This window comes from Dipteris shenzhenensis, chromosome 11, assembly GCF_047967505.1.
Source record: "Dipteris shenzhenensis isolate YYH24624 ecotype China chromosome 11, Dip_SZ_1.0, whole genome shotgun sequence".
Classification (NCBI taxonomy): Eukaryota; Viridiplantae; Streptophyta; class Polypodiopsida; order Gleicheniales; family Dipteridaceae; genus Dipteris; species Dipteris shenzhenensis.
The window spans coordinates 12,910,632-12,938,441 of record NC_141606.1 but is presented as its reverse complement, the minus strand read 5'-3'; the positions used below and the strand labels follow the sequence as shown (position 1 = coordinate 12,938,441).

The window sequence follows — 27,810 nt, the reverse complement described above, 5'->3', positions numbered from 1 at the left end:
TATCAGCTTGCAGTAAAAGAACATCCTGCTCTGTGTATTTGGCATATTCAATTCCAACATAAGCATTTGCGATATAATCAGTGATATGCCTGCGAGGAACAAAACCATATTGTGCAGTATGTAAACCATCATGGAAGTATCCTTTAATATGATCAACCACCATTTTGGTGATGATTTTATAAATGACAAGCATAAGAGTAATGGGTCTCCAATCAGACAACGATTCACAAATTTGCTTTTTGGGAAGAAGCTTTACTAGCCCTTTTTTCCAAGAAACTGGCATATGTTGCTGTTCCGAGGCATGGTTGATCATACGCAGCAAAATGGGCTTGAGAAGGTCCCAGTATGCAAGAAAAAATTCCACTGTAAGGCCATCCCATCCCGAAGATTTCCATTTACCACATGATCGGACAGCAGTGGTCAATTCTGTTTCAGTGAAAGGGCATTCAAGCTTAAGAGCTTGTGCATGAGAAACAATAGGGAAAACATGCTGCAGTAATTGAGTCCGGGCTGCCAATACTGCCGGAGAAGAGGATCAGCCTGTCCAAACTGCCTGGAAAAATGATGAACACAAGCTGCAGCAAGTTGAGCTCGAGAAGAAGTCCAATGTCCATTAGAAAGCAGAGTACGACAAATTTTGGTAGCTCGTCACTTATGATGTAAGCTCTTAAAAAAACCCTTCGACGAGCAACCTTTATCCAAGAAAGCTCGCTGACGAGCTCTTGTCTCCCATTTGGCAATTTTTCTATGATCATTACTTTGCAAACAATGTCTAGCTTGGCATAAAGATGTGCTTTCTTCAAGAGACAAAGACCGAAAATGACTGAGTTCAGTCAAAGACTGACAGGTAGATTTTACCCGAGCAACCATATCCCTCAATGTTTTGAGATAATTTTTGCCATAATGCCGAATAACTGATTGCATACGAGCAACAAATGCATCCTAGGCATAATCAGTATCAATAAAACTCTGAGGTGAAAGAGGTTGACATGCATCATACACCATGGCCTTAAAATGATCATGATCCAAATAGCTATTGTTAACCATGAGGAGCCTTCTGTGTGGAAGCCGATCATCCGGCATGTCATGCAGAGAAATCCTCAAACATAGAGGTGCATGATCAGAATGCACAAATGCATAATTAACTGACAAGGTAGTAGTAAAAGTATCAGAGTGTTGAGGATCAACTCTGTACCACCTGTCCAGTCTAGCTTTGTATGTAGATTGAGCATTGTGCTGGAAAGTAAACCCAGGCAGCAAGGGATAAGATGCTGTCCAAAGATCAGCAAAATTGAAATCAAGCAACAATTTAGACCAGCTCTGCCTCTCAGAGGCCAACATATGTGTATGACCAGATGTATTATCCCCTGGCTGAGGAGCATTGTTGAAGTCACCACAAAGAAAAGCATACTGCCTCCATGGATACCTCTGCATATTTTCCCAAATCTGTCCTCGATGACGGGAGGATTGAGGAGCATAGACAGATGCAAATTCAAAGATATCACCTTGTACAATGCATTGTATAACCATCCATCTGCCTTGTGAATTATTGAAGGCCACAGAGGGATGAAGATCATGCCTGATCAGAAAGACCACTCCCAAAAAGGAATGCTGTCCAGCATAGAAAATCTGATAACCGTGAAAATGACCATGCTGTTCAGCATACACATGCTGATTATGTTCCTGCAAAGCTACCACATCTGGCTGTAAGTGATTGAGATACCCCCAGATTGTCTTCCATTTAAAAGCATCACACAAACCCTGTACATTAAGTGTCAAACATATGAGTTTCGACAGCATATTTATAGATTATGTACAGGAGAGGGAGAACTGAAATCAGGCCTGCATATCAACCTCAAGATCCGGACCCCGGCCCTGAGGTATCACAACTGGTTGAGAAGTGGACAGCAAACCAACAATATCTTCTTCGGGAAAGAGAGTCCGATTGGTTGGAATATGGAAAAAGAACTAGAACTAGAAACTAGAAATGGAAATGAGATGACAAGACTGAAAGATAAGAAATACCTTGAGAAGAGTGTAGACAAGACACAAGCTAGACAGATAGATTAGAATGATGTGACCCATTGAATATATGGGCCAAAGTACAAGACATAATGCAAGAGTGTTTATGGGATAATTGTAGAAGTGCCACATGGCACACACTCAAGACATAAAGACTAGACTTAGACTTAGACTAGGAAATAGTACACTTAGTGTGCACTTATCTCCAACACCCTCCTTAAGTGGACACTAGGAGTAAGACAGAAAGACAAGACTAGAGGACAGACATAAAGACTGATAGACTGAGAGACAAGATAGAAGACATGACATACAAAAGATCCTGAGACACCCCTCCTCAAGTGATATCCTCATATGGGTCCACAAGGGTAGGGACAAAAAAGTGGATCATAGACAGACAAAGAGAGAGACATATGACTGTAGACACCTAGACAGAGAGACTGACTGATTGTAGATAGACAGAGAGATGGACCTTGACTAATAATCCCTCCTCAAGGGCAATCCTCCTGTTAGAGTGAGTAATGTAGGGGTGCCTCTTGGGTAGGTACAAAGATGAGTCCATGTAGACAAGTAGACATGACATTACCCCATGATCTACATCATCGGTGATCATTGGTGGTAGATAGCATGAAAGCATAGACAGATATGAGAGATGGGAAGGTCTTACCATACTTGGCAGTGTCTAATCCCGTACAAGAGAGAGAACAATTAAGAATAGAACTGAGATATTGCAGCATAAGAAGATAATCCATTTTGTTTTTGCCTCAGGTCTTCCACCTTTTCAGGGGTAACCTGAGAGAGAGACAGCTGCAAATCGAGATTGCTACAGATAGAAAGAGATGAAGTACAAAAGCCACGATACCCAGAAAGACCGGAGAGAGTAGAGGCCTTGCTGGATAGAAGAGGCAGAGATGCAGAACTTTGGTGCAGATCTTCGTGGGCAGCTGCTGGAGAAGTGAGCCTGTGCAGGTACGGAGAAGTCGTCAGTCTGTACAGGTACGGATCCCGTACGGACGACAGCGCAGAGTACGGATGTACGGCACGGAGTACGGGGCGACGGCGCGGAGTACGGGCGACGTACGACGACGACATACGGACGGAGTACGACGTACGGCGGCGTACGGAAGAGTACGGAGAGCAGAGGTGGATGTTAGACTGCGCAGATCTGTCGGTGACAGCAGGTTCTGCGCAGATCTGGCGCTCAGATCTGGCAGAAATGATGCGCAGATCTGGAGCGCAGATCTGGCGCAGATCTGGAGCAGAAACACACAGTTCTGGTGCGCAGATCTGGAGCAGGGGAGAGATCTGAGAAAAGGCAGACTGCAGCGGGGGAGAGTTCTGAGAGAAGGCAGACTTGAGGGGAGAGAAGAGGGAGAAGAGGGATCAACCTAGCTCTGATACCAGGTTGGAATATGGAAAAAGAACTAGAACTAGAAACTAGAAATGGAAATGAGATGACAAGACTGAAAGATAAGAAATACCTTGAGAAGAGTGTAGACAAGACACAAGCTAGACAGATAGATTAGAATGATGTGACCCATTGAATATATGGGCCAAAGTACAAGACATAATGCAAGAGTGTTTATGGGATAATTGTAGAAGTGCCACATGGCACACACTCAAGACATAAAGACTAGACTTAGACTTAGACTAGGAAATAGTACACTTAGTGTGCACTTATCTCCAACACGATTGGCTGTCACAGCTGCCCATGTAACACCCACTCCTGAATTTTCTTCAGGAGTACGACTAGTCGAGGATGCACCATTCCAAGTGCGAGAAGGTAAGGGTCGTTTAGATGTGACTTCCTAGGAGTCTGCCAAACCTCCTGCAAAGTTTTGTCTTTCCCTTTGGGCTGAGAGGTGGAAGCTATAGAGGGAGAGGCATTCCCATTGGACACAATAGGTGTCTTGCCTTTTTCCTGAGCTGGAGTAAGAGGCTTGACACGCTTCTGTTTAAAAACGGGCTGACCCATCATTTCTTTAGTAGGCATCTGAGAAGGCATATTTTCCAAAGGCCTTTTGTGCATAGCAAGAGAGCACTGAGAAGCCATGTGGCCAAACTTCTTACATTCAAAACATGCACCTGCAAACAAGCCCCACTTGAGCTTTGTAAAAAGCACTCCTCATATCCACCTGTTTCATCATAAGAGAATAGGAGTCAGGAGTGGGATGATCAGTATCCCACAAAATGCAAAATCGGTTGGAGTTGCCATTTGGCCGCGGAGGGCACACTACCTTACCCAATGATGTTGCAATTTTGGGTAAGAGAGAAGCCAAGCACTGAGGGAAGTCAACCACTTCCGCCCATACCGGACAGCGATGGCGAATTAAAGCCTGATAATCCTTGGTGGGCGACCAGGGCAAAACATGCACCATCTGCTGCCCATAAAACAAAGGGGAGTGTTCAAGGAGCATCTGTTTGTGCAGTTCATCTGTCATAATAACCTCAAAAAACCCCCGAGCAGCATAATGCACTTTCCGAACAAAACAGCCACCCAAAGTCCTGGTGAGCCAATTTCCCACATCTGCTGCAACAGGCATGCGTCTCGGGAAAAAAAAAATAATAGCATGCTTGGCGTATTCACGCACAGGATCAACAATGTCATCCACCTCCACCATGAGCCCAACAGTGGGAGCATAATCCTTCCAATCCCGGCACGTGTCTTCAAAGCCTTCATGCATAACATCAAAAACTAGTTGAGCCTCAAGAGAGGCATGCATCGAGTCATCCTGACCCGAGTCTTGTTTCTGCTTCTTGTGCATGTAGGTCTTGACAGTTTCCATGGGAAAATGAAAAGAGTAAAAAGGAGATGCTGTAAGGGAAAGACAAAAGGAAACAGAGAGAGAGGTTGAGAACAGCAGCAAGTAAACGAAACGTACGGAAAGAAGAGAAGGGAGCAGTCGAGGCTGTACGGACTGATAGGGCGTGTACGGATAGGCTGTACATGGATTGACAGGGTGTGTACGAATATTTGACAGTACGTGTTTTTGAAACTGTACGGATTTCTGAAACTATACGGATATTTGTATGGAAATCTGACACTGTACGGATTTTTTGACATTGTACGGATTTTCGTACGAGAAAAAAACGGGAGAGAGTACGGACGAGCAGAAGCAGTGTGAGAGCACGAGGGTTGGCACGGGAACCAAGAAAGGGTGCAGGAAGCTCTAAACAAAGGGTGCGCAGAGTGCTGGCTGCAAGTAGGTCTCCTCCATCGCTCCTCACACACACACACACACACACACACACACATATTTTTTTGTGAAATCCATGCATTTTTATAGTACAAGAGGCTATCCCCAAAGTGGAGACAACAAATACAAGATTAGAAAATTTCATTGTAAGACTAGTAGATAGTGTAATCTATCTGACGAATAGACATGCAATCATAGAAGGATTGCTTGAGCGACATCCGAAAACACACACTTTTTTTTTGTGGGTGAAACCACTGTATTTATACCAAGAAAAAGGTTTTACAATGAGAATAGTCTAAAGAAAAGAGTATTCCGAAAACACACACACACACACACACACACACAAACACACACAAACACACACAATTTTTTTTGGGGTGATTGGGGTGAAATTACACACATACACACACACACTTTTTTTTATAGTGAAAGCGTCGATTGATTATATTACAAGAATAGTCACCTCAGAAAAGAGGCGCTAGAAAATACATCAACTGAAGATCTCAGTATAAGCCAAATGTACATCTTGATCTATTTGGCGACTCTGCAAGCAATCAAAGAAAGAAAGATTGCTGCAAAGAACGCTTAAAGAAAGCAAACAAAGAAAAATTGGGATCACTAAAGACTTTACAATTGCGGTATGTCCATAAAGTCCAAAGTGCCCAATAGCGAGCCCAAACAAAGAAAAGTTGAAACTCCGGTCGCTGTGGATGAAAACCAAAGAGCCATAAAAATTTCTTAGAGACAAGAGTCAAGAATCTCGCTCGTAGTGTCTGTCGAAGAGAATCTAGAAACGTCTGAGAAGACAGGCAATGCCAGAATAAATGAGACACAGTCTCCTGAGAATTCACACACACACACACACACACACACACACACACACGTGTATATCTATGTATGCATATATAGATAGCTATATTGATGTGTGTGTGTGTGTGTGGAGAGAGAGAGAGAGCAACCACATACTTGCTTTCTTGCTGTTTTTTTTGGCACGCATTTTTGGTTGTTTGGGAGGTATGCTTCTACACCGGGCTATTATTACTTTTTTGCATGGTGTCGTTACTGGGCTTTATGGTCGTTATATCATGCCCATAACTCTCACCTGTATATAGTTTTTTTAGATCCTCCCTACGTCGATCCCTTTAGGATGCGTATCTCTAGGGAGATCTTCCTCCAGTACATTGTCAGTAGAAGTTGCTTCTCTTTGGAGCAACTTTGAATGTACATTTTCTTTTAATACATACTTTCTTTTACAAAAAAAAAAGTGTGTGTAGAGAGAGAAAGAAGAAAGTTTATTAAAGTCTTCGGAAGACTGATGGGTCTATGAGACTATAAGAAAGCTGATACAACACATCGAAAGGGTGAAGCTTTTAAAACAAGCATCATCACCCATGCTAGATGCTAAAGAAATGTCCCACAATTATAGAATTTACCAGTACTACATAGTACCAAGGTCAAAACACATCATCACCATCATCACGTTAAATCAGATCCAATCTCAAGTTTGGTCCAGTGTATATGAAAGACTGAGATCCTCCCGGAGGTGAGGTCATGAGAGATCCAATGATCGGCGTGGCTGTGGTGGCAGAAGATCAGAGATAGAGTGCTGACGGTGGATGGACAAAAGTAGTAGAGCCTAATCCGCCTTCACAGCCACCCTCATCCACGTTTAAAACAACTGAACAACACTATCAGAAGGCAAAAGGCATTCATTCAACATCTTGGCCTCTACACACCTCTATATACAACTCATACTCTGGCCACAACCACTATTTCCCCATAGTTCATCAACAACACTAGAAACGATGCAACCCGCCTTTCTTGCTCATCTCTGCCTTCAAGCTATATGAGGTAGAGCTACCTCATAGCTATTCTCCTGCTCACGGTTCTCTTCTTAAATCAAGAGGCCCTTCTGTGAGCTCACGCACCTTGGTCTTGGTTGCTATCCACTCGCCTCCAAGCTCATATCGAGTCAAGCTCACCTTCCGTAGCCTTCCTGTGTTCTCTTTTGGGATCTTCACCCTCCAAACTCCTTGACCTCTGCTCCTCCTATGCAATCTTCGACCTCCAGCCTGAGTCCTCTGATCTCTTGTTGCCCACCCTCTTCTCAGCCTCTAGAAAATGATACCACCACCCTGCCTGTGAACTCTTGCTTGATCATTTTTTGTTACTGTGTGTCGGCCAGCCAGCTCATATCCTCGCTGCACTCCCCCTATCGCCGGTCTCTTCCATATCTCGTAGCCTCCTTGCTCTCCGAAGCTCCTTTGAGGGATCCCCCTCCGTCGCGTACCCCCAGCCCCTGTAGTAGCGACGCCCATCTGCAACCAGCTACCCTCGACCTCTCCAGCAGCTCACGGCCTTCTTTACGAGAAGCTCACAGCAGCTTCCCCTTTGCATTGAGCTCTCCCGTCTATTCATCTGTCTCCTGGCAACTCTCCTTCTCGGAACTCCCGGCCCAAATCCGACCACTCGTTTTACCTCTTCTCCTTGCATGATCTTTTACCTCCTTTGCAGCTTCCGGTGTAGGCCTTCCCCGCTCCACAATAGCAACAGCCGACTCAGAGCTTCCCCCCGCTGTCCGAGAGCCTCTAGCTCTTGTAGTCACGCCACCCCTGCAGTCCAAGCTCCTTCTGAGCTCCGCTCTTGTCTCTATAGCTCGCTCTTCATCTCTAGCTGCGTATTGCGATCCTCCACCTTCAAGCTTACGGTTCTCCTCGTCTCCACTATGAGCCTCTCCTACTCACCTTCTCCCGTCTTCTTCTCCCATCTCCACCCGCTCCTCTTCCTCTACCATAAGCAGCGCTCCCCTTCTTCTAGAGCTCACGAAGCTTCCCGTATCTTCTCTCTCCCTGCAATCTTGCCACCTCGCCATCTAGAAGCTCCTCGCCTCGTCCTCACGTAGCCACCTTTGCATGCTTTTTTGATAAGTGCCACGTGACCTTTGCCTTTTACCACTTTCCAAGGATTCCCACAATTTCATACACCAAGGCACTTAAGCACATATTCATTGACTATGTGCACACAAATGCATGCCACCAGCATTTAGCATCTAATTGCCCACCGACCATTCACATATGATAAACACAATCTCGACCCCATGGATATACAAGACAACCACGACAAAAAAATGCTCATGCCCTCATACAGAAAGAACTCGGGACAACCATGAGAGGTGTATGTCATCCCACAACAAAACCCCGTCATACTCTGGATACCATGCTCTGGATTAGCCTGGTGCTCCCACACGTTGGGCTCATCATTTCCCTTGCACATATACTTCCATCAAAGCCTAAAGCTTGATTGCCACATATAACCACACATCCATAACGCGCACACCGAGTCAATGAGTGCTCCCATGACTTTACCACAATACGGAACATCACTCATGTACACATGTACAAGTTGAGTTTGGGGTTTTCAAAAATCTTCACACACCTTTAGCAACCCCACTCTTCTGCTGTGACATTCATGTCCAGCAGCTGTACAAATAGAGACTATTTATCCTCCTGGATCAAACAGAAATCTCGGTGCATACACCTTCCAATTCTTCAAGCATTTTCCTCTGTCAAATAACCATTGATACATCCTGTCATGATCTTCCATTTTCAGCAACCCCCTGGGTTCTTTATATATGGCATCATCAATATATACTATTGTATTTCCTCCTCCATACCAGCTCACATAATCTTGTGATGGAAACAACCATTCCTCACCTCTACTCCTCTCTGACACATCTGAATTCTACTCATAATCATATACTGAATTAACAAACATCTGATCATCAACTTCCATCTCATGGTCATCCAATTTGCAACCTACATCATTGGTTTCCAATTCTTCCTCTGGACAAACTGCCAAACTAAGACTATAGCCAGACCACTCATCCATATGTTGAGCATCAACATGAGGTGTATCCACCATAAACTCATTTCCCTTCAGCCCATCAACATCAAACACAACAACTTCATGCACTGTAGACTCATCATTGCCACTTCCCTGTAGTTTCTCCAGCTTCAAGACCACTGGTGATCCTTCAAGATTCTCCACATCTTGCAAAGGCATCTCTACCAAGTCTAAGCTTCCTAAACTGCCAGGCAAAGCATCTTGGTCCCCCTGACCAACAACAATAACCTCACATGCATTCTCACTACTGACAACTGACTCATTCTCTTGGGCATGACAAGAAACACACACCTTATGATCAGCAACCACACATGCAAAATCTATCACGTCATCATCCAAAATAGCACGTAACTCATCATCAGTCACCATCACTCCCTGCACAACTGGTATGCAAGTATTTGTTATCTTCTCCAAGGAAGCCAATTCCAACAGATCATCCAATGCATTATCAAGAATACAGTTCAGCTCATCATCCAAATTCTCACAAGCTGCAATATTTAACTCATCACCGGGATCATCAATATGTACTTCATCCATAGTATCTTCATTAGTAACATTTTGATCATCACATTCTACCTTGACTGGCTGAAGTACAGGCACATGCAAGTCATTACTCATTTCTGAATCAAAGAGATCATCCAAGTCATATCCATATTCAAACACATCAGGTTCCTCAGCATTAACATCACTTTCACAATCCACAGCATCATCAATAATCTTCTTAAACAACATATCTGGATTTCTCTGCCAAGAGTCAGAAGTACAATCAACATGCTCATAATCAGTTTCAGCCTGTTTAACAGTATTACCAGCAGCCTCTTCCACATTAAAATCATGACAAACAGACATATAGGAACCCTTATCCTCCTCCCTGATAACATGCAAGGAAAAATTAGTAAACTGTTCACATGGTAGATAGCACACTGGAGTCTTCATCACTTCCCTAATCATAGGCTGAACCATAACTGGCTGCACATCATCAATACTTCCATCCTCCTCCTCCTCATCTTCTGAAAACTCTTCAGGGCTGATTGCAAAAACCTTACCCTTATCCATTTCCAACAGGTTAATCTGTCCCATATCCTGCTCTGCAAATGTGACCTTACGGACTTCATGAACATTGGGCTGAATTGCATCCTTCATCTGCATACTAGGGTCAATCACCCTATCATTCATTCCTGTAGACAACTGATACATACCACCATTAGCTTTGGCTGGTTTCTCACATTGCGGACTGATATGACCTCACTCACCACAATTCCAGCATTGCACATTACTCGGATACCCTCTCCCTCTTCCAATATCTGCTGAATTTCCTTCAGAACCAGATGATGCATCAGTCTTTCTTCCCATAACACCTCTGCCTCTTCCTCTTCCTGCAGACTCTATCCAATTCAAGCTTAAAGACTTCATGAGCTCCACTGCTTCATGAATATCTATCTTCAATGAATCCTCCTGTTTAGGAATTGCTATAGCCTTCTTCAATCAAGAGGCCCTTCTGTGAGCTCACGCACCTTGGTCTTGGTTGCTATCCACTCGCCTCCAAGCTCATATCGAGTCAAGCTCACCTTCCGTAGCCTTCCTGTGTTCTCTTTTGGGATCTTCACCCTCCAAACTCCTTGACCTCTGCTCCTCCTATGCAATCTTCGACCTCCAGCCTGAGTCCTCTGATCTCTTGTTGCCCACCCTCTTCTCAGCCTCTAGAAAATGATACCACCACCCTGCCTGTGAACTCTTGCTTGATCATTTTTTGTTACTGTGTGTCGGCCAGCCAGCTCATATCCTCGCTGCACTCCCCCTATCGCCCGTCTCCTCCATATCTCGTAGCCTCCTTGCTCTCCGAAGCTCCTCTGAGGGATCCCCCTCCGTCGCGTACCCCCAGCCCCTGTAGTAGCGACGCCCATCTGTAACCAGCTACCGTCGACCTCTCCAGCAGCTCACGGCCTCCTTTACGAGAAGCTCACACCAGCTTCCCCTTTGCATCGAGCTCTCCCGTCTATTCATCTGTCTCCTGGCAACTCTCCTTCTTGGAACTCCCGGCCCAGATCCGACCACCCGTTTTACCTCTTCTCCTTGCGCGATCTTTTACCTCCTTCGCAGCTTCCGGTGTAGGCCTTCCCCGCTCCACAATAGCAGCAGCTGACTTAGAGCTTCCCCCCGCTGTCCGAGAGCCTCTAGCTCCTGTAGTCACGCCACCCCTGCAGTCCAAGCTCCTTTTGAGCTCCGCTTTTGTCTCTACAGCTCGCCCTTCATCTCCAGCTGCGTATTGCGATCCTTCACTAGGCCACCTTCAAGCTTACGGTTCTCCTCGTCTCCACTATGAGCCTCTCCTGCTCACCTTCTCCCGTCTTCTTCTCCCATCTCCACCCGCTCCTCTTTCTCTACCATAAGCAGCGCTCCCCTTCTTCTAGAGCTCACGAAGCTCCCCGGTATCTTCTCTCTCCCTGCAAACTTGCCACCTCGCCATCCAGAAGCTCCTCGCCTCGTCCTCACGTAGCCACCTTTGCATGTCTTTTTGATAAGTGCCACGTCACCTTTGCCTTTTACCACTCTCCAAGGATTCCCACAATTTCATACACCAAGGCACTTAAGCACATATTCATTGACTATGTGCACACAAATGCATGCCACCAGCATTTAGCATCTAATTGCCCACCGACCATTCACATATGATGAACACAATCCCGACCCCATGGATTTACAAGACAACCATGACAAAAAAATGCTCATGCCCTCATACAGAAAGAACTTGGGACAACCATGAAAGGTGTATGTCATCCCACAACAAAACCCCGTCATACTCTGGATACCATGCTCTGGATTAGCCTGGTGCTCCCACACCTTGGGCTCATCATTTCCACGCTGAGTCAATGAGTGCTCCCATGACTTTACCACAATACGGAACATCACTCATGTACACATGTACAAGTTGAGTTTGGGGTTTTCAAAAATCTTCACACAACGGCTGTCTATATGTGTGGATTGGTGTGTCCTGGTTGTGGCGTTACATTTGACAAGGACCATGGTAACTCTGTGGGTCGTGAAGATTGAGCCCCAGCTTTAAACAAGGAAGGGATGTCCCCAAGCATAATCTACGCATCCTCCCTCTGTCTGTTGTGCCATGTCGCATGGCTCTGGACCTTGCCGACTACCCGTGGGGTTGTGATCTGTGCAATCTGGCTTGAAGAACTAGTGATCACACTCTGAAATGGGACTACCTACGGCCCGTGTCCGCGTCTCTGTAATCTGAGTAGGCGCTCTTGATGTCTAACCGCCTCATGGATGAAGGTGGCTAAGTATCTCTGATCTGGATAGGAGAGGAAGTGGGAGAGCAGTCCGAAGCATCTCTTAGCAGCCTTGGATGTCATAGTACAGTGGGCACCTGAAGATGACCTGTGACTCGATCTTCTATAGAGGCATGGCACGGTTGCAAACCTGAAATTTCTCATATGCGGGTGTTCGGGTCATTGGCTTATGCTCATGTGCCATCTCAGCTGAGGCACAAGCTTGAAGACAAAGCTGTAAAATACATATTCATTGGTTATAGCGTAGAGAGCAAGGGATATAGGTTGTATTAGCTTAGCACGGGCAAGGTCATTGTCAGTAGGGATGTTGTATTCGCTGAAAATGTGCCTTCACTGGAATGCAAAAAACAGCCTACTATTGATTCCTCAGATGTCTTTGATACGTTGTTGTCTCTCTTTTAGTAGCCCACAAGCCCACAGATCCAGAGCAGCCAGTGTAGAGTGTTGTGCCATACACTTCTACCAGTGCACATCCTCCACCAATAGCTCCTGCTCAGCCTGATATGCCTTTAGTGATGATCATGCTATTGAGCAGGCAGTTGCATTGGAGAGTGCTGTCATTAAACAACAAAAATCAGTCCCGAGATGTCTTTTGGACACACTCAAGGACAGCAAACAAGCTGACCCTTTGCCAGCCCGCACTAGAGGTGCGCATAAACAGATGCATGGCAAGTATTTGGCTGTAGCTTTGGTTGCTGCTGCTTGCAATGAGGAACCTTTATGCCTCGGAGTCAAGTACTGATGCATAAATCTTGGACATGACATGTCCAATCATAATGGTCCTGTAGTTCTCCAGTCTCATGGGATCCCCTGCCTTGTGGATGGGTGAGATAGTGTTAATGGTCCAAGTGTGTGGAAATCCCAAACAAACAGCTTCATTAAAAAGCTTTGCTAAGATCGGGGCTAAGAGGTTAATCCCATATGCAATGAACTCAGTGCATAGCCCCTCATGATCCTTCGCTCGGCCATTATGAAGTTTCATTACGACATCCTTTACCCCTCCTCTAGTGAAGAGGGTGCAAGATGTGGGACGAGGCATGTGTGAGAGGTTAGGGACTGGCTAATTTGGGATGTCATAAAGTGTGCGTGCATAATCAAACTAGATTTGAGTGTCAGTGAGTGGCGGAGGGGACCTTCCTTCTAGAAATCTCCGCCAGAAGTCCTTAGAGTTGTTACTAAACAAAATGTTCAGTAGCTCCTCCTCGTTCCGACGAACGAAGTCTAGTTTCTTTCTCCGTACCAGTCTACGGTATTCGCGTAGCGTATTTGGTGCGATCAGAAGACTGTTTTTGGTTTCGAATCTGAGTTGACGGCATAAAGCCTTATACTCATCATTGTTCCAACTATTACAGGGTTCGGTTCCAGGAGGGGTGGACCGGTGGAGCGGGTGGTGTGGGGGAAAGTGTGAATGGCAGCCTTGTGTAGTGAGCGAGTGACAAGGGTAGCACGATTCTCTAAAAGGGGTATGAAGTCAATATAAGCGAGAAGTATGTACAGACGGCTAGAGTAAGAAGGTGAGTGATCCCGATCAAAGCGTATATTGTGGTAGGTGGAGTAAGCACTGAGTGGGGTGGAAGGTGCTGTGCGAAGGGAGGTGGAGATGCTAAAGAAAAGGTATGTATGATCAGCCCCTGGGGGGAGAGGTGCTACAGTGAAGTCAGTAATGCGAGATGTGAAGACATGGGATCCCATGATGTAATCAACAACACTGGAACCCCCCCCCTCATGTGGAAAGCATGTGAAACCACCTGAAGCGGGCCATCTGTCAAGACCATTATAGATAATGAGATCATGTATCTTGCCGAGGTCTAACAGGGCCTGCCCATAAGATGAGAATGGACCTCGCTTGTCAGCCGAAACCCGTAGCATACGTGCCTCCTCAAGGTCAATATCTGGCAGTAGAGTGGAATCATCTCTGAAGTCAAGAAGTGGTACCTGACAGGCCCTTGTCCTCGCGTTGAAGTCCCCCACTAGAAGGACTTCTCCGCGGCTAGAGAAGTCAACGATGGAGTGATAAAGAGCAGCAAATGGGGATGTCTCATCATCACCTCGGATATCTTTGGCAAAGTGGGAGGTCTCAGGGGAGAAGTAGCAAACTAAGACAAACAGATCCCGGCTGTCCATGTGTCGAATCCGGATCCAAAGAAATCTGGAATGTGTACCTCTCTGCTCTACTGAAATGGTCCCCCGAAGTGTGGATTTGAAAAGGACTGCAACTCCACCTGAATCTCGAACTCCTCCTATATCCCTGGTCTCATCTCTGTAGGCAGACTCCCATGTATATCCGTTGACTATTGGAAGAGGGCGCTTTGGACTCTGATGTGTCTTTGTATAAAAGACTATGTTGTGGCCTGTATAGGATTTCGAGAAGTTCCCTGGTTCTGACCATAAGGTACCATTACAGTTCCAAATGGTGCAGGACAGGGTCTTGGATATCTGAGTCTCATAGACCCCGCTTTCCTATGTAGGGGAGGGGGCAAGTGCCCTACGGGGGCTTGTAAGAAGTCATCTCTCTCGTACCATTGCCCACTTTCTCTCCTTCCGGGCCTGATCCCGCTGCTGCAGCAAAGAGTGCCTCTCCTCAACTTGTAGAGGTGTGAGGTCCTCATCCATAGAGATCGCTGGCTGGTCTCGAAGGACTGACTTGCGTCGTAGAGCTGAAAGTCGTGCATGAGTATCACATGGAACCGTATGATCAAGGGTTACTCTCGGTTAGGATCTCTCCCCACCTGCCATGCCCTCTCTATCTTGTGCTCAGCCACACCCAGGGTAGCGGCCACGAACGCAGTCGCATCTACCATCGGTGTAGCCTCAGTGCGTGGGATCCCGTGCACTCTGATGTTGAGAGCCTTACTGGCTCTCTGCTGTTGCTCCATGAGGGTAGCCGAAACGGTTACCCTTGCGGGTTCCCGTTTGGCCATGTCATACCATCTGGAAGTCTCCTCAATAGCAGATTGCATGCTCGCAATCTGTGCCTCGACCATCGGGGTACTCCCTGGGACAGTGTGTATGGCTGTGACCTCCTGTCGGAGCTGCATGATATCCTGTCTGAGTCCCTAAATAAGATCCGCCTGCTCCTGAATGGCCCTAGCTTGCTCATGTATGATGCGGCTCTGCTCCTAGTTGAAGCGGACCTGCTCCCATGCGAAGCGAGTCAGCTCCATCTCACGCTCACGAAAACTATGTATCTCCATGAGCAAGGTCTCACGGGCCTCTGGTGTATCAGCCCACCCATGTCCATGCTGAAATTGTGTGACTGTGGCATGAAAGTGTGGGATTGAGTCCGGAAACTGGACGGTGACTGGGTGAATTGGGTGAGGAACGGAGATGACAGTGGAATGGATGAGGCAGTCTGAACGGGGTGTGGGAGTGTGGGCTGACTGAGAGGGAGAGGGGAGAGTGAAGCGTAATGCGGAATAGTGTATGACACCTCCGAAGTAGGGGTCATAAGCGGTGTGAGAGGTGTAACAGGAGAGGAGGGGAAGGGAACAACAACCGGCGCCATGGGCATGAGTATGTCACTGATCGTAGATGTAGAGGGAGCTGAGACTGGAACTGGGGCTGAGCTTGAAGCGGGGGCTGAAGTCGAAGTAGAGATAGAGATAGAGGGAGCTGAGGCTGGAGCTAAAATTGAAACTGAAACTGTAGCGGGAGTTGAGGTTGAGGTAGAGATAGAGGCTGAAGAAGCTGAGGCAGGTCCTTCCTTTGCCTTGCTGTCTACCCCGAGTCCACTTCGGTTGTAACGTGTGTTCACATCCTCCAATTTCAGTTGTCATTTGCTTTTTTTTTTTTTTTTTGGTTGTCTTTCTTGGCTTTGTCCCCCATTTCTCTTGGACCCTTTTTTTTTTTTTGGGTGTGGGTGCAAGTCTTAGTGTCCGATCGGGAGCGGGAGCAACGGCTCCCCCCCCATAATGGGAGGCATGTCTAGTGCGAGGTGGTGGCGAGGCGGGGTGGAAGCCTGAGGTGGAGAGGCAGCCAGGAGGTGGAGAAGGAGAGGCTAAGATGGCAAGGAGTTTTTAAAAAAAAAAAATTTAAAAAAAGAAAAGAAAAAAGAGGGGGGGGAGGTGGCGAAGGTGGTGAGGGGCTGAAGCGGGAGCGGGAGGAGCAGAGAGGGAGGTGGCTAGGTAGGCTAAGCGTAGGGAGGGGGTAGAGGGTGTAGGGCGTAGGCGTAGGATGAGCGTAGGGCGTAGGCGTAGGGGGTGTAGGGGTAGGCGTAGGATGAGCGTAGGGGGCGTAGGGAGAGGCTGAGCGTAGGGAGAGGGAGAGGCTGAGCGTGAGTGTAGGGAGCGTGAGGAGAGAGAGCGTGAGCGTAGGGAGCAACATAGGAGCAGTGAGGAAGCAAATGCAACGATGGAGCAGCGATGGAGATGGAGCAATGGAGCGATGAGCAGCGTAGGGGAGGATGGACAATCCTTCGTGGGCAACCATCTAGAAGAAATACATAATCTTCCATGGCCTATAGCTGGTCCATAAGCTCTACCCAAATGGCCCAACCATCCGGGGGAAGGGGGCTCTTCGGTTGCTACCAGATCTCTGCTATAGTCTGTTGCACCCTGTCCTCCTATAACAAACATCGGGAATATGGACCCCCTTTTGTGGGAGTCCACGACGGGGCTGCTCTAGGTGGATCACTATAGTGATTTGACATTGTCATCTTTGCCAAAGTACTTGTGGCTCCCTGTCTGTCCATCACCTCATCCCCTATGTAAAATCTTTTAAGTCGCTCTAGTAGACCATCATGCCGTCGTCGACTGAAGCAGTTGCAGAGACTATTGGGAAGTCTAGAGGACTTTGCTTATGTCTAGTGGTCACAACCACGAAGATGAATTGCTCTCAAATACTCCGCTCAACACCAAGAAGGAGGCTCCACCTTGCTTATCCTCATCAAACTGTTGAAGTCTTCTCCAATAATCCAAGAGTTTATATCTAGTCCAACCACATCCCTCTACAACTCTTGATGGAGTGTTAGCTGTTGTGGTTGCTGCCACACTAGATCATGAAGGCTGTGCATGTTTTGACTCACCACGGTCTAACTTAGGGGCAGGGTGACAAACAAGGCCTTGCTATGCATGGAGGCCTATGTAACAACCGTGGACTTCTGATATTTTAGGGGAGGCTTGGATGGTGAGTAGTTCGTGTCTATGCGGTGGCCTGCCAAGGCGGCATGTTTGGCTCTATGCCTACCTTTAGTGCTCGTTGCATCAAAAAGTAGGTTTGCATGCCTAGTTCCCTGGCACACTAGTTTAGCGGCCAAAGTGCGGCCTGCTTGAGCTGTTGGTCCAGTCCTAAGCGGATCATTGCCGTTGCAAGACCCAAGCCTCGTTGTCTCGAGAGAGAGTTAAATAAAAAGCAGCCATTTATCCATGCGATCAAAGAGTATGGGGGTCCAGTGCTCCTCCCCTATGAAAATGAAGTTGAAGCCCCAGAAAGGGCAAGACAGGCTCCTAACTGTACCAATGGGACTCCTTTTCTGCGGCTGCAAGATCAAACGTGACACCTCTAGTGCAATCGAGTAGTCATCTGGAACGTGAAGGTAATTCCAAGACCCCGCCTATAAAAATTGTGGGAGGGGATCTCTTGGGTGGGGCTTTGGCCCTCGAGTTAAAGAGAAAGGGGAAGACTCCTACGCTGGCCGGGGGAAGTCTTGCACGGAGCCTGTGAGGAGGAACGGTTGGATTGAGAGGATGAACCTACACTTTGGCTTGGGATCCCTAGGCAGAGGTGGGTGTTGAGCGGATGGCGAGGTGGGGGGGAGAGGATGTGACTACGGCGAGGGGTGGGGAGGAAGAGGCTCCGACAATCGAAGGAGGGGTTTGAAGAGGAGGCAGGGGGTGGGTGGGGAACGAGTTGTGAGGGTGATCCCCACCTTTGCTGTAGTGAGCGGAGGGGGGGAAATGAGGATGAAGAGGAGAGAGTGTGGATGGAAGATGGGCCCGGGGGGTGGGGGGTTGAGTGATGAGGATGGGGGGGGCTAGGAATGGACACCTCCCTTGAGTTTGACTCTGGAGTGGACTCTTGAACCGATCGGGAGCCTTGGGGTGCAGTTGGAAGTATAACATTTGCTGGAAGATCGAAGAAAACCTCCCTCTTAGGAGTGTGTGGTTGACATGTGGGGCTTCACTACCTGCTTCTCATGAGTAGGGGGGCTGGTGAGGGTTCCTCATGTGCCCTCTATTGGCCGCATGCTCGGCATTTGCAATTTTTCATAGCTCGCTTGCTGGATTTTCTTCAATCCACCCGGGTCTAGGCCCCCTCGGAAGGTTTAACCAAGGAGTCTGTGTTTCATGCGGTTGCCTATCTATGTGCGGAGGCTTGGCTGCATAGCCCTTCCAATGCTGTTTTGAACAAGGCGGCAGCTTGACCTAAACTGCGTGGATAGGCTCTCGCAAGGTGCCCCATCTGTCTGCAGCGAAGGCATTGCCTTGGGAGTCCTAAAACCTCGACACTTGCAGATTCTTTTGCAGGCTGAAGGTGCCCGGTGTCCATCATCTGTTGGCAGGATTCATTTGCAGGCTCAGCTGTGCATTCAGCCATTGTTTGGCTTCGATTTGGGAGCAAACATTGCAGTAGATTTGCAATTTTTGGTGACATTTGGGGCTTTTGCATTTGAGCTATGATTTTGCAGGTAGATTGCAGATTTGCAGAGAATTTGGGGCTTTTCCTGAATTTGCCCTATTTTTGGCTCAGTTTTGCTCTACAAATTGGGGCTTTTGGGTCTATTGCAGGGAGATTGCACAATACTTTCAGATTTGCAGTGAATTTGGCAAGAAATTGTAGGCCATTTGATCACATTTGCAAATTACAGCTTAATTTGGGGCTTTTCTAGATTTGGACAGGAAGTCCTATTTTTTTGCAGCTGCAAGCCTTGAGGCTATCTTTTGGGTCACTTTGTCAGTGCATTTTTGACTTGTTCTATTTGCAATGGCTGGTAACAATCATGATTTATTTGGCATTCTTCGTGAAGATGATAAGTTGGATGGCACCAACTATCCGATGTGGTCTTATCTCATGAAACATATTCTTGTTGCAAGACATTTTTGGAACATTGTTTCTGGGATTGATATGAGGCTAGCCAATGTTGCAGTGGCTGCCCCTAACGCTGGTCCCTCTGCAGAGGGGACTCCTCCTGATGCTTTATCCTCTAGCACCCCTGTTGCTGCTGCTCCAACTCAGGAACAAACAAAATGGGATGCAAGAGATGCAAATGCACATTCCTGTATTGTTTTATCATGCAAGAGAATCATTATTCCACACATCCGGTCATGTAGGACGGCAAAGGATGCTTGGGACAAATTGGCTTCTCTTTGTCAGATTCGCAATGAGGCACGTGTTGCATATTTAAGAAGGCAATTGCAGGAAGTCAACATGAATGAAGGTGACTCTATGGATGCATACTTGACAAAGGTCAAGGACCTCATGGAACAACTTGCCAATATTCATGAGGTGGTGCCAAATTCTCAGCTCATCAGTACCACATTGAATGGGCTGCCAGATACATATCAAGGGTTCGCTACAACCCTTCAACTAGTGGCCATGGGTAATCTAGACCACTACTCCTTTGATCAGTTAGTCACTTTGCTTTTGCAGGAAGAGCAAAGTCGTGCTAATAGGCAAGCTACTATTCCTGATCATGCATTTGCTTCACAGCAGAAAGGAAAAGGCAAGGCTTCCAAGCCTATGGGCAAGCCTAAATATGCGCCTAACAGTGGCAATTCCTCCAATGTATGTCAAAATACAGTAGATAAGTCAAAGAAGAAAAGATGCAACTATTGTCGCAAGCCAAGGCATGAAATTTTAGAATGCAGGAAGTGCATTGCTTCGAAGAAGAAGAAAGTAGGATTGACAGTAAATGCCTCACATGCAATTGAATCCCATGAGCCAGCAGATGCCTCACATGCACATGCTCTCCAGGATGATTGGGCATGGGCTGTCCATTGCTCCTTTAATCCCTCCAAAGTTGATGCATTCTTTACTGCTAATGATGTTGAGTCTTGGTATTTTGATAGTGGTGTTTCCAAGCACGTCACCTCTTGCAGACAATTGTTTCATTCCTTAGCTAATGTACCTCGAGGGGGGATTGTCACATGTGCTAATAATGCTTCCTATGCTGTAAAAGGAATTGGAGATGTGCAGCTCACATCCATTTCAAGCCATCCTGTCACTTTGACAAATGTTCTTTTTGTGCCTGGAATTGAAGTCAACTTGATTTCAATTTCAGCAATTGCCACTTCAGGTTTCAGAGTGATATTTGATGGATACAGATGCTTAGTATATGATCTTCGTGATGACAATGCCATAGTTCTCACTGGCACTTTGCAAAGGGGCTTTATCACCTTGATCATCACTCAGCTGCATTTTCTATTGAAGCATTTGCTATTTCAGATTCACAGCTTGCTGAAACTCATCTTTGGCATGAGAGAATGGGTCATCTCAATTATAGAGCTCTTGCCAAGTTACATTCACAGGGCATGGCAAATGATGTACCTCAAACTCACACAGTTTCCAAACATGTGTGTGAGGTTGTCTTTTGGGTAAGATGCATCGGTTTCCTTTTCAAAAGGATTGTCTAAAATTCTCACAAAGGAAATTGCAGCTAGTGCACAGCGATGTCTGTGGCCCAATGAGGACAAATGCCATTGGAGGGTACAATTACTTCATGACTCTAATTAATGACTTCACAAGATATTGCTGGGTATATGCTTTAAAAGCCAAATCTGAAGTGTTCTCATTCTTTCAGAGGTGGCTGAATATGGTTGAGAATGAATCAGGATGCAAGCTTGTCACCCTCAACACAGATAGGGGAGGGGGAAGAGTATATGTCCAAAGAGTTTGATGCATTTTTGTCTTCACGGGGCATTGTTCACTCATGCACTACTCCTTACACTCAGCATAATCCTATTCCTGGGAGGAAGAACAGGTCCACTATGGAGATGGCTAGATGCATGCTTAAGGCCAAGTCCTTGCCCAATAAATTTTGGCTTGATGCAGTGATGTGTGCCAACTATGTGCTGAATAGATCACCTACAAGGGCATTGAGGACTGTTACACCTTATGAAGCATGGAAAGGCAGGAAGCCTTCACTTTCACACATGAGAGTCTTTGGGTCTCTTGCATATGTTCATGTACCATCTCAGTTGAGACATAAGCTTGATGATAAGGCAATCAAATGCATATTTATTGGTTACAGCCAGGAGAGCAGAGGGTATCGGTTGTACCAACCAAATACTGGGAAGATTATTGTCAGTAGAGATGTATTCTTTGATGAACATTCAGCTTCTCCTCTTGTGGACTGCAAAGCTAAGCCAGAAGTTGACATGTTTGATGCCTTTGACTCTTGGTTACCTTTTCTTCCCTCAGAGGGGGACTTTGATCAGCAACATGAGCCTCTTGCAGGCCCTCCAACAAGCAATGATCAGCCAGCACCCCATGCTGATTCGCAAGTTCCTCTTCTAGCACAAAATGATCCCAATATTCATGATGCAGTGATTGAAGAAAGAGCTGTCAATAGACAGCAAAGGCAAGTTCCCAGATGGGTTCTTGACACATTGAGGGACAGCAAATAAGATCAACCTCTTGCTGCCCGGACAAGATCAGGGAATAGACAGATGCATGGTCACTTTCTTGAGTTTGCACTCCTTGCCACAGCTTGCAATGAAGAGCCTTTGTGTCATAAAGATGCTTTTGATAGCAAAGAGTGGATGGATGCAATGAGAGCTGAGCTACAATCTATTGCCAAAAATGACACATGGAAATTAGTGGATCTCCCTCTTGGCAAGCATGCCATTGGTACCCGGTGGGTCTACAAATTAAAAAGAAAATCTGATGGCAGCATAGATCGACACAAAGCCCATCTTGTTGCAAAAGGGTATGCCCAACAACAAGGCATTGACTTTAAGGAGACCTTTGCTCCCACTTCCAGGATTACTACTATTAGATGTGTCATTGCCATTGCAGCCCATCACCATTGGCAAGTGCACCAGCTTGACATCAAGACTGCCTTTCTTCATGGGGATCTGTAGGAAGAAGTTTATGTGACACAACCTCCTGGTTTTGAGGTTGTTGGCTCTGAAAACAAGGTATGCCGGCTGAGAAAAGCCCTTTATGGTTTGAAGCAGGCACCCAGGGCATGGTATGCTAAAATTCATGCACACTTATTGTCCCTTGGTTATCAGAATAGCCCCACAGAGCCCACTCCTTATGTCCGTGGGAGTGGATCTGATTTTTTAGTATGTGGATGACATGCTGATCACGGGCCCTGATACTCAGCATATTGCAGCCTTCAAGGCTGATTTGCAGCAAGCTTTTGAAATGTCAGACATGGGACAGCTGCACTATTATTTGGACATTCGGTTTGGTCATGTTGAGGGGGTATTATGATGTCACAGTCCAAGTATATTTGACAGCTCCTTGATCGTTTTCAGTTTGAGGATTGCAAGCCAATCTCTACTCCAGTGGACCCTGGCTTCAAATTTTCAGCTCATGATGGAAGCCCACCATGTGATATCACTCTTTACCAGCAGGTTGTTGGATGTCTCATTTACTTCTGCCACACCAGACCTGACTTACAGTATGCAGTATCCCAGCTCAATAGGTTCATGCACATGCCCAGTTCACAGCATTGGCAGGCAGTGAAGAGAGTCTTCAGATATCTCAGAGGCACTCAAGATGTAGCCCTCTTCTATGGTGATTAGGGTTCACTTACCATGCATGCTTACACGGATAGTGACTGGGCAGGTTGTTCCGACACCAGAGTGTCACCCTCATGGCTCGAGGTCTTACTAGAAAGGCTTGCCTCCAACAAAGACGACTCCACCATTGCACTTGTTTGAAAGGTCCCACTGCCACAAACAAGCAAGAAATCCTCCATTTGGAACTAAAATTCCTGCCAGCATCACATCCTGCCTCGTGCTACTAGAAGGATGGAACAATCGAAGTGACGGTTGCAGCATTTTCTTTGTTCTGTTCACTAGTCCTTGGATACTACTGATATTGGGCTAAATTCTTTCTATCTTAAGTGGTGCTTTGCCCTATCAACTAGATGGTGTAAGCATTCTTTTGCTTGGATGCTTGTTTGGGAGAGACTAAAATGAAATCGTATAGTCTTCACAAGCCGTTGTAGCTTGAATGAAGAGAATATGGACTACTTTTTGATTAGCTTTCTCCTTTAGTGCTAGCTTTTGTCACGGTGGAGTCTCTCCCTTCCCTTCATCTTTGGTGTGCTGATAGGATCTCAGTACGAAGACCTTCGTATAAATGGATGCTCAAGTATGTGTGGGTGCGTGGATTTGTATGTGTGAGAGCATATGTTTATACTATGGTCTACACCCAGTGTTGGACGTTGATGACGTCAGTGGGGATGCCATAGTATCTATGATGGAGTTTATGATTTTCAACCTTATGAGTAACTATCAGGAGATTGAAATTGCACTATGTATTGTATTTTTAGAGGATGAGTTTGGGCATGTTCCCGGGTTCATCAAGATATATACACTGACCTTTTTACAACAGTTACATGTACTTGAAGCCTTTAGGGCTTCTCTCTCCTCATCGATCATCTTCTTCCTTCCCTTTCTGCCTAGCTATCAAAGCCTTCGAACGAAAGTCCCAAGAAGGATTTAGAAATCTGTCCTCTTGGTCGAGCACCATGGGTACCAATTCCTCCTAGGATAGCAATGTTTCCCGCATCGATGAAGACTTCGTGGGATCCAACAACCTCATTTGAATGTCCAAAGAGACTCTCTTCATGGGAGAGGTTCTGTTGTACAAGGACGCTAAATGCTTCTAGATAATTTTGGCCACCGTCATATGTTTCACATGATTAATTACTTGAGGATTACAGTTTAGGAAAATGAAAGTCCTTACCCTTGCATTGACGGTCCCAGAGCTGGGACGTGGTCTCTGCCTAATTCTGCTGCAGGATCCCTAGATTTGTTGCAAGGGGATCAGGCTTGACAACCTCCTCCAATATGAAGTCTGCTAAGTCTTACAGTCGCAAGACGGACTTCATCGTGACCCGCCATACACCATGGTTGAGTCCATCCAATTGATGGTCCAGGGGAAAGGTGGGAAATACATGAATTTTCACCTTGCTCTCAGCCATCTCAGCGAGGGTAGCCATATCGAAGTGAAGAAAGAAAGAAAGAAAGTTTATTAAAGTTTTCGGAAGACCGATGGGTCTATGAGACTATCAAAAATGTGATACAACAAGCTAAAAGGGTGGAGCTACTAAAGTGAGCATCATCACCCATGCTATATGCTAAAATTGATATAGTCCTAGAAAGCATCAGTGTGACAAAGTCATAACAGCAACATCATCATGTCACATTAAGTCGTGTGCCAAGTCTGGTCCAATACAACATATACTGGAGCTATAGAGGTGGACCCAAAGGCTGGCGAGGCTGCGGTGGTATAAGATCGGAGATAGAGCGTTTTCTCTGAGCGTGATCTGTCTCTGAGCTTGATCTGTGTGTCCTCCCTCTGTTTGGCATGTCGTGTCACTGGCTCTGGATCTCTTCCTCGTCAACTACCTGAGGAACGAGGGTCTATGTGATCTGGCTGAAAGAACTCCTTGATCATGCTTTGAGATGAGTCTACCTGTGTGATATGCCCTTGCCTCTGTAATCTGAGCAAGCACTATCGATGCTTAACTACCTCATGAATGAAGACAGCCAACCATATCTGATCCGGATAGGAAAGGAAGGGGGAGAGCAGTCCAGAGCCATTTGTGAAGAGACAATAGTAGCGGCCTCAGATCTTGTAATATACCGGGCATGAAGATGAAATACTCCTCTGACTCTATCTCATATGTATCACATAAGGCACAAATCCGCCTCTCTCCACCCACTCTCAGCTCGCCCAATCTCAATACAGAGTCGGTGTGATGAAACCTGAAACTACCCAATAGAGATCCTCAATGAGTGAGGTAGATGTATCCGAGTATATCCTGGGGGTTTAATAAATCCCTCATCGGAAATGCATAAACAATGATCTCTATAGCAGCTAAGCTTCAATAGGAGCTCACTCGGTGCCAACCAAGTCTTGCATGTGTGTAGCTGAAGAAAGTCCTCAGACCTTATGATACCCGAGTGGGAGAAATAGTGCATCAATGTTGTATTGGAAGGGAGTAACCTGTTGAAGTGAAGCCCTCATCTCTCAAACCACCTGCATGTGTGTGCATACTAGCATCTCTGATCTCTCCCAGCTATGAGGGCCATGGAATAAGATAGTGCTAGCCATGGTAGTCCGCTCTTTCTTTTGGTAGAAAGAAGGTGAGCATGCTAAAGGGATAAACATATTTTGCTACCAGTTGTTGTTGGTGTAACGTTTTAGTTTAGAGTTGTTGTTTTTGGGGGCAGTTGGCTTCTGCCTTTTGTCTTCCTAGAACTTATGGTGATTGATAATCTATAAAAGATGCATTACAGTGACATGTCACAGCAGTAGGGACTTTTGTTGAATGGTGCTAGGCTTGGGCATAAATTGAGCTTTTCGTTCACGTATATGTTATTTACCAAATCTTAGAACTAGGTGTTTGTTGAAAAACTTGAAGGCAGCCTTTTACTTTTGTTGTGTTTGTATGTGGACATGATGTTTTTGAAATCAGGTTCTGAAAAATTATTTTGGGTCCATAGTAATGTGGTTCTTGCTCTGACCAGTGAGGATAGCCTACAGGCTAGTACGTTTTCTAGCAAATTCTTGGTATGTTCTTTTAATTGGTGCGGTGAGCCAGAGCTGTGCACATGCAAGAGCACAGGATCCTTCAAACTGATGTATTCTTACCCTTTGTTGCAGGCAGACTACAATTTCGAAGAGTATACTTGGAAGACAGTTTCTCAATCTGCAAAACACCTTATTTCAAGCCTCTTAACATTAGATCCCCACAAAAGACCATCTGCAGCTGAGGTATGAGGAATTTGTTTGCAGAAAGTGGGAATTTTGTGAGATGAAAAAAAAAAGTCATATTTGGAAATGCCTTTGAGTCTTCTTTGCATTCTAGACATCTGTCACTCCTATCATGAGAAGATGCTGCTGTTATAAGGTTGTCCACTTTTTGGAAGTATAGGATCAATGCACATTGCCCCACATGTAAGCCCCTAAATGAGGAGAACTCAGGAGCTTGACACTTACCATTGCTACACAAGTATGTGGTTCAATCAGTTGCTGTCATTGAAAAATGCTTAAAACCTTTCCCTGACTTTCGGATTCTGTGGATATGTCCAGTTACTATCACACCCTTGGGTGAGAGGCGTTGCTGCAAATCAAGAACCTGTACAGCAGGAAATATTTCAACGTCTGCAGAGTTTCAATGCTCGTCGGAAATTCCGTGCTGCTGCATTTGCAAGCATTGTAAGCAGCACATTCATGCTGAAGACAAAGCAACTGAAGTCCCTTGTTGGCTCCCAGGATCTTAGTGAACAAGAGCTACAAAAGCTGCATGAGAACTTCAGAAAGATGTAAGATAGCCTGTTTCTGCTTATCTTGATAAAGAAGAGTTTGTTTGGACCTTGAGGAGTACACTAAATAACGAGAGGAAATAATGATTCTTCAGGTGTGTGTGGGTAAGCTGGTATTGACAACTGTTAATATCGGTGTTTGTTTGGGGGTGCCATCCAGTGATGCTGCTGCTAAGGCCTTCTTAGGATTCAGGTCAAAGTTAAGGTATCTGTTGTTGGGGAGGTTTGTCAATCATCTGTTCACATATAGACTGATTTGTTTTCAGTGCAGTTGCTCAAATGGAGTAAGCGCAACTGTGACAGAGTTTCAAGATGTATTGAGAGCCATGAACTTTGCGGCCTTGGTGCCTCTTGCTCCACGCATTTTTGAGCTGTTTGATAATGATGGAAGTGGTACAGTGGATATGAGAGAGATTGTAGGAGGGTTTTCCTCTTTGAGGAAGTGCCGTGGAGATGAAGCACTCAAATTGTGCTTTCAAGTAAGGATACTCCCCCAAGGAAATTCGACTGTAGCAATTATGTTTTATGTGATTTACATTTTGATATTTGTTTAAGTGAACTGTTAGCTCTTACAATATTTGAAGCAATTAGGTGGACTACGAATGGGTTTCTTACGACATTTTCTATGTGACTTCTATCAAGTATGTTGTACAAACATTTTTTCTTTTTTTACTTGCATGGGATCTTGCAAGCTCAAATGATAGTTATGCTAAGTGCAACTATTACCTCATGTGCACCATTGGTTTCTTACACACATGAATAGGAATTTTGGGCTGTTTTCTTCAATTTCAGCCTGTAGTTCAAAATACATTTTCACACATTCCTGTATCAGCAATTTATTTTGCTATGGAATTCCATGTCTGTATTTGATTTTTTACCATTTTTGCATCTTTTAATTATGGTTTTTTGGATACCTGGAAGACTTCCTCAGAAATG

At 45.8% G+C, this 27,810-nt stretch overlaps 1 protein-coding gene across 1 annotated transcript in view; it reads left to right on the top strand.

Moving 5' to 3' along the window:
- Nucleotides 1-27,810, top strand: part of LOC147896625 (calcium and calcium/calmodulin-dependent serine/threonine-protein kinase-like) — a 67,451-nt gene that overhangs the window by 12,343 nt on the left and 27,298 nt on the right. Inside the window, exons 3-5 of the mRNA XM_087382047.1 lie at nt 26,213-26,323; nt 26,642-26,874; nt 27,146-27,353. Coding sequence (XP_087238173.1) covers nt 26,213-26,323; nt 26,642-26,874; nt 27,146-27,353 — 552 coding nt within the window. The remainder of the gene's footprint in view (nt 1-26,212; nt 26,324-26,641; nt 26,875-27,145; nt 27,354-27,810) is intronic.